Here is a 6,791-nt window from a genome sequence, read left to right as displayed (position 1 = left end):
CAAAAATCAGCCCATTCCAAAACCTCTAACCCATGTTTTGAAAAATGTTTTGCCAAAATGTTTGTTGCTGAACATTTCCCATACATATATCACATTAACTAACAATACACATCTTGTTACCATATCAGCATATTGTCAAACATACAAATTACCAAACATCATATTATTCTCATGAGGATAAGTCATCGTACAATTGTCAATAGCTGGGACACTGATCTGCATAACAAATATAATGATCCTATGAGTGTCATTTTGTTAAATAAAATGAAGCATTTTTTATTTTTATACTAAGCTTCGCAGTATCCTAAGCTAGATGAATGCCTATACTAGTTTATGATTTATTTTTATTTTTAACTTTTTTGATAGCTATATACTATTTTACAAAATCTTGTATGCTAAGACTGTGAAGCATGCTATTAACATATTCTTTAGGACATTTTTCTTTGAAAAAAATGGAAATTGTTAGGAATTTAGAAGAATACCAAACCTAATAGAGTGAAACAACTTCCTGTGGCTAGTTTTAAACGACCAGATCAATACCTTGGTAAAATAACCATCCCACAATTAGATGCATCTTTCACCTCTAGAAACCAATTCCATGTAAGTCATTCACTAGGATACTGTTTCGGTACAAACAAAAGGCAAGAAATTATGATGAAAAAACTCAATCACTTGATTGATTTGGGCACTTAGTTACTTACTTTGTGTATTCACAATATCTGAGGTGCACTTAGTTTCCCTTGTGTGAGAATTTGGGCAGTTGAACCTTCACATGGATGTAGAGAGAAGCTGCACCTGCAGGAAAAAACTATTTGACCTTAGCCAACTACAGCAAACAAGGTAATTGAATTGAACCACCCCCTTAGCATCCAGTACGAAGTTGAAGCATAATTCTTCCCTTTATTTTTCTGTTTTTTGTTTCCTTTGTTTTTTGTAATGAGAACTGAGAACATTATCTTGTAACAAAATGAAAAAGTAAAGTAGCTTCTATTTAAGATTATATAAAAGAATTACCTCTTCGCCAGGTGCATCAAGCGAATTACTCCTTTCTTTATCCTTTTTCCTCCTCCTTTATCTGGGCTTGGGACCAGCAATGTAAAATGTTTAATTTTACATTGGCGGAGTTAAAAAAGGTTTACCTAATAAACAAAAAAAATATGAGTTAGTAACAAGTAAAAAAAACAATATAGTAAGAAACATAAAATATGCGATATGAGATACTAACAATAAAAAACTATGAACTACTAACAAGCAAAAAAATATAATAAAAGATAGGAAAAGTGTATGAAGTCTTACACTAACATATTAGTGTATGTGTACCTTACACATTCCAAAATAAAGAATATGATATGGGTGAAAAACGTAATTCTTACCTATGTTGAAATATTTCAAAAAACCTCAAAAATTACTGATGTTACTTAGTACTTAAAACAAAGTAGTTTAGTAAAGACATTAAAAGAAAGAGTAACTCTTAAAAGTTACGGTAAATCAATCATCGTCCGGAGGCTGGGTAGAAGAGTCATGTGGAACTAAGTACAAGTTTTCAAACTGCAAAAAAAAATGTATATTATGAATTACATTGTATTACTTTATTATAAAACTTAAACAATAAGAATAAATACTTACTAATTGTTCCATTCCTATAAAAAAAACATTTGAGCTCCTCATGCGCCACCCAATCAGCTTATCTTTGTCACGCAGCCTTGACCTTATCGGCTTCTCTTTGTTTCTCCACTTCAATTAGTTGATTTTCTAAAATTTTCACTTTATAAAGTGATAAGAAAGTATCGTTCCCATGGAGACTAAATACCAATCTATTGCTAATTACCAATTTATCTCAATCTAATTTTATCCAAACAAAAGTAAAAATAGGATTTAAAACTAAACAAGAAAATAACGCAGATAATAAATTTGAAGTTTAAAATCAATGAGTGATGAAATCTAGGTTTATAATTTCTCCCAAACAATCCACTTGATTAAATTCTCCTTCCCTTTATGATAAATTAATTCACTATGATTCTCATCCAAGAACACTAAATTCTCTACAAGCTTCTTCCAATGGTCATGTAAAATACCCTTCTAGATTAACTCCTTATATGCTTATGAGAATTAAATCAAGAAGAATTCATTAAGAATAAATTCTCATAAGGAATGCACATGCAACCTGAGTATATTCCTATCTCAAATTAGCATATGTTAATCTATCTAGGTCATGAACACAAAATAACTCTGTCGATATTATTAAGGTTCACCAAATCAATTCAATCAGTGCACTACAACATTTTTGATCTATAGTAGCGGTTTATAACGGCGAAAAATTTTATCCGCCTCTAAAATTTTCATTTTTTTTAATGAAAAAAGTTCGGTTTAGAGAGTTCTTTTTATCAATTTTTTTTTTCAAATTGAATATAGCAGCGGAATAATTTATCCGCCACTAAAAAAAATCAAAATTTTTTTATTTTTTTTTCGGTTTATTGAGTTTTCTTTATCATTTTTTTTAAAATTGAATATAGCAGAGCATTAATGTATCCGCCACTAAAAAACATCAATTTTTTTTTTTTTTTTGTTTATTAAGTTTTTTTTATCAAATTTTAAAAAAAAATTGAATATAACAGCGAATTATTGTATCCGCCACTAAAAAAAATCAAAATTTTTTATATAAAAACTTTGAGTTAGTGAATTGTCTTTATCAATTTTTTTTTTTTTTTAATTTAATGTAATAGCGGATTATTGTGTGCGCCCCTATAGGACCCTTACATAACCCACTATTGTACATTATGTTGCAGCGGATCATTTTATCCGCCACTATAAGACCCTTGCATAACCCACTTTCGTATATTTTGTTACAGCGGATCATTTTAGCCGCCGGTAAAAAATACTATTGAAAAAAAAAATGGCAGCAGAAAAAATATTCCGCCGGTAAAAAATACTACTGAAAAAAAAAAATTGAGTCGCCCGCGAAATCATTTCCCTCTTCCCTCTCGTTTCCCCCTCATTCTTTCATCTCTTTTAGTATCTCTCTCTCTCTCTCTCACTCACTGCAAATACAGAGACTATCAATGGCGATTTTCTTCGGCAAATTTGCGAAGCGCCACGGAAAGAGCAAGGTCGGGGGCGATTTTAAATAAAGCTACTTATAAGAGACAAAAACAACGAAGATCTGTGAGAATCGCCTCCAAAGAGAAGGAAGCATTGGCGATTTTCTGATGAAACGCCTCCAAAGAGACGTATTGTAGAGGTGGTTTCGCGAAAACATTGAGAATCTCAATCTATTTTGGTGCCGAGCTTTTGTGGTTCGATTTTTGGGCATGATTTTCTTGTTGGGAACCCTAGAGATTCTCGATCTCTCTCTCTCTTCCTCTGTCTCAGACTCTCTCTCTCTTTGATTTTTGGGGCCATTTTCCTTCTCTCACTCTTTGATTCTCCTTCCTGCAAACCCATCTTTCTCTCCCACACCTTGATTCCACTTTAAATCCTCAAATAACATTAAAGATTACAGGTATGTTTTAGACCCTCAATGATTTTTCAAATTTTCTGATTTCTCTATATTTTTTTGATATAAATGTTATAATTCTATACTTAGATTAATTGATTTTACCGGGTTAATTTGATATGAAGATGCGTGCCTTAAACATTGGATTTGTAGCTCTAGATGGGATTGAATGTTATAAGAAATTTTGAAAAATGATGATGATTATGGTTAACTTGAATGTAGAAAAATTTATTGCTTATTTTAATTGTAGAATTTTTTTAATTGCTTAATTCAATTAAATGTTGTGCCGCCAGAGTTATTATGAAGTTTTTGTTTCATTCTCCCTGAAATAGGATTGACTGGTGACATAGCGTTCATGTTGTTGCCTCCTATAGTTGGGATATGGTTTTGTGAAAATAATGATGATTGTGGTTATAACTTGAATGTAATTATACGTATTGCTTCTTTTTGTTGGAATTATTCTTCTTGTATTAACGACGAAAAAAAAATTCAAGCGAAGAAGGCAGCTGTTGAGGACTTAACAAGTTCTGTGGATAACTTGCTATCACTTGCCCGCTACCCAGAGATTTTGTTACCCTCATTGTCCCGTCTCTTAGGAGAAAATAAGGTGTGTTTTAAACTTTTGAAAAAAAATATATTTATTTTTATCATCTTGAGAGGAATCTAATTGACATCATGAAGCATAACATTCTGAATGGAACATGAACAAGTATGTGGAAGAACGCCACAAACTTGTAAAATATAAAACTAATGAGTTAAACTAAGTCACCATAATTGAGCCATATTGGGCAATGAAAACTTGTTCTAATTTGACATTTGGACTTGTATTTTTAGCATAATATTGTTTTCGATACAGCCACACCATGTGATTCTATGAGGTTCATGCCCATCAACAAGAATGGCTCAACTACCATATCACCTCTAGAGCATGCCAAGCTCTCCCCACCCAAACCATAATTTTTGTGGATTGAATGAGCTCAACCATCCAATCTAATCGTACTTATGGATGGTTCCATGATTAATGGAAGAAAGACCAAAATTTGAGCTGATTGGATCCACTATTGTAGATTAAACTCATTTAATTGACCTTTTAGGAGGTCTCAGAACCTGCAGCTGAAGCTCTTGTAAATCTTTCACAAAATTCAGAACTATCAGCAAAGATGGTCGCCCTTGGAATAATTAAAACAGCCATGGAGATGCTATATAAGAAGGACTCTAGCATTACCCGGTTGTTGGTTATGCTCCTAGTTAATCTAACACAATTGAATGCAGGCGTCACTTCCCTACTTCAGGTATTGCCTTTGATTATACTGCTACTGTTTATGTTTTTCTTTATGTGAGAAGTACATTTAATTAAATTACGTAAGTTTTGTTGTTTAGAAACAACTCTATAGAAGAGAAGCTTGGGACTGAGTATGCTTTTGTTCTATCATTAGTAGGGTTGTTCTCATTCTGATTAGGAATAGTTTGGATTGTGATTTTTCATTCTATAGAATGGAGATGAGAACATGCAAGGATTGTATGTTATAAAGCTTGTGAGATCATTTTGGGACTGAGTATGCTTTTGTTCTATCATTAGTAGGGTTGTTCCTTGTCCCTAGTGGACTTTGTCATACTATATTGGTATAGTATTATAGCACAAAAGCTATTATCGGAGATTTGATACAGCAAGCCAGCCAAGCTAGTCATAGAAAGCAAGGGTGGTTGAATGGGATCAGACTATATATGATTCATTTTCCCTTGTTTCATTCAAACAATATTCTTCCTACATTTAATGCGTCCATTGTGATTTCTCTTGATCTCTAGTGAGTTGTGCTCGGATTTACAGTGAGCAGGACACATCGAAAATGCCACTTGAGCTTGGAAGTGCACTCTCAATCGAACGGGAAGCTTTAGATGATCCAGAAATTCGTGTCCAAGTGTTAGAAGCTATTCACTTGATTTCATTGCGGGTCAAATTAGTAGCATCAACATTAACCGTAATTGTTATTTTACACTTAGATGTAATATGTTGTTAAATCCAAGACAACAATTTTATCTTTGGATTAAAAAATGACTCATCTATTTCTTTTTTTTCAAGTAACAAGATTCTATTACCTTAATAAGAGAGAATTATGATATTTTGCTTTGTTACAGAAGTATCACACCGGCCTCACTTCCCTTATACATAGATACGAGTCTTTTATTTTGTCTGCATATGTGTACTCATTCTTGGCCCCCATACAATGAATTTGCTGGCATTGTTTAAGGAGATTCAAGATGGATCACCCTGATCAAATGAAAATCAAAGCAACATGACAAATGGTGAAACAATTTTATCTTTTCTCTAGTCTCTTTTGTTTATTTTGGAAAAATAGGATTCTGCATTGTTGTTGTTATCATCATCCTACTAAAAGACAGGTTTAGAGGCACACACATAAACTAGGTTGCAGCCCACTTTATTTTTGCACACTTTCGGAAAAACACATACCCAATGTGTCTCCCTTCACAATGGGTGGTTGGCCGTTAAATGGGCATAATAACAAAATCAAGCGGAGTGCTTTGTTAGAGACTTGTTACCTAGACAATTAATGGCTCAACATGAGCTTAAATATGTACACACTAGGAGATGCGCTTATGGCCACAACTACTCAATCATTCTGCCTTTCCCAAGTATGCACACTGGCAGTATTTCATATGCCCATCACATTAGGTGACACATCCAACACTTGTGCCTGCTCACTAAGTATTTACCATGCGAAGGCTAAGTTCTCGATGATATTCATGTTAAACTGATTCAATTAGAGTTTCGATGTGATTTTGAAGGATTCCAAGGGATTGGTATTGATTATATTTCTTGAGCATTTACGTAACAATTGTTAAAATTTTCTAATTACTCATCTCACTTGAGTGGCAATGAGTAATGATTTTCATGTTGTTGTAATTAAGACTGGAATATCAAATCATCCATCTTTAAAATTTCCTCAAATTTATGATTATGCATTTTTCTACTTCTCTTATTTACTTTGATGACACTTGTATGTTCTCTTCTTTGCCCACGAATTTCAATTTTAAGATTTATGTCCATTTATAAGCATTATGTCCATTTATAAGCTCATCAACATTTAGGATATGACGATGACAATAATCTTTATTAGCTTGCTTATCTTGTTCCTACTATTTTCAGCACTTCATATGGCTGCTGGTAATGGGCATCTTGATATTGTGGAGTATCTTGTCAGAAATGGAGTGGTGAGGATTTCTCTTTGCTTCTATTACTGGGTGCCTCACTGTTGGTATCAATGTTACCCGAATACTA

The 6,791-nt window shown here is 33.1% G+C and overlaps 1 protein-coding gene across 10 annotated transcripts; it reads left to right on the top strand.

Moving 5' to 3' along the window:
* Positions 1-2,656: 2,656 nt before the first annotated feature.
* Positions 2,657-6,791, top strand: LOC147382765 (uncharacterized). 10 transcript variants are annotated; one of them, XR_015174035.1, is made up of 5 exons: positions 3,834-4,100; positions 4,588-4,785; positions 5,322-5,445; positions 5,630-5,797; positions 6,660-6,785. XR_015174035.1 is itself a non-coding variant. In XM_086429426.1 (3 exons), the coding sequence occupies exons 1-3, from the start codon at positions 3,849-3,851 to the stop codon at positions 6,726-6,728; spliced, it is 519 nt and encodes a 172-aa protein (XP_086285552.1). In that variant the 5' UTR covers positions 3,834-3,848; the 3' UTR covers positions 6,729-6,791. The 10 variants fall into 10 exon arrangements, 1 of the variants encoding a protein (XP_086285552.1); XR_015174034.1 differs by having other exon boundaries at positions 5,322-5,472; XR_015174033.1 differs by having other exon boundaries at positions 5,322-5,496.

This window comes from Akebia trifoliata, chromosome 16, assembly GCF_017979445.1.
Source record: "Akebia trifoliata isolate Shusen 1 chromosome 16, ASM1797944v1, whole genome shotgun sequence".
NCBI classification, from domain to species: Eukaryota; Viridiplantae; Streptophyta; class Magnoliopsida; order Ranunculales; family Lardizabalaceae; genus Akebia; species Akebia trifoliata.
The sequence above is the reverse complement of the archived record's forward strand: the minus strand, read 5'-3'. Positions and strand labels throughout refer to the sequence as shown.

Bases quoted from the DNA above. Each gene is read 5' to 3' on its own strand.
- LOC147382765 (XM_086429426.1), top strand. From the start codon at position 3,849: ATGTTGTTGCCTCCTATAGTTGGGATATGGTTTTGTGAAAATAATGAT. The intron at 4,101-4,587 runs GTGTGTTTTAAA...TTGACCTTTTAG, and splicing joins GTCTCTTAGGAGAAAATAAG to GAGGTCTCAGAACCTGCAGC. The intron at 4,786-6,659 runs GTATTGCCTTTG...TACTATTTTCAG, and splicing joins GCGTCACTTCCCTACTTCAG to CACTTCATATGGCTGCTGGT.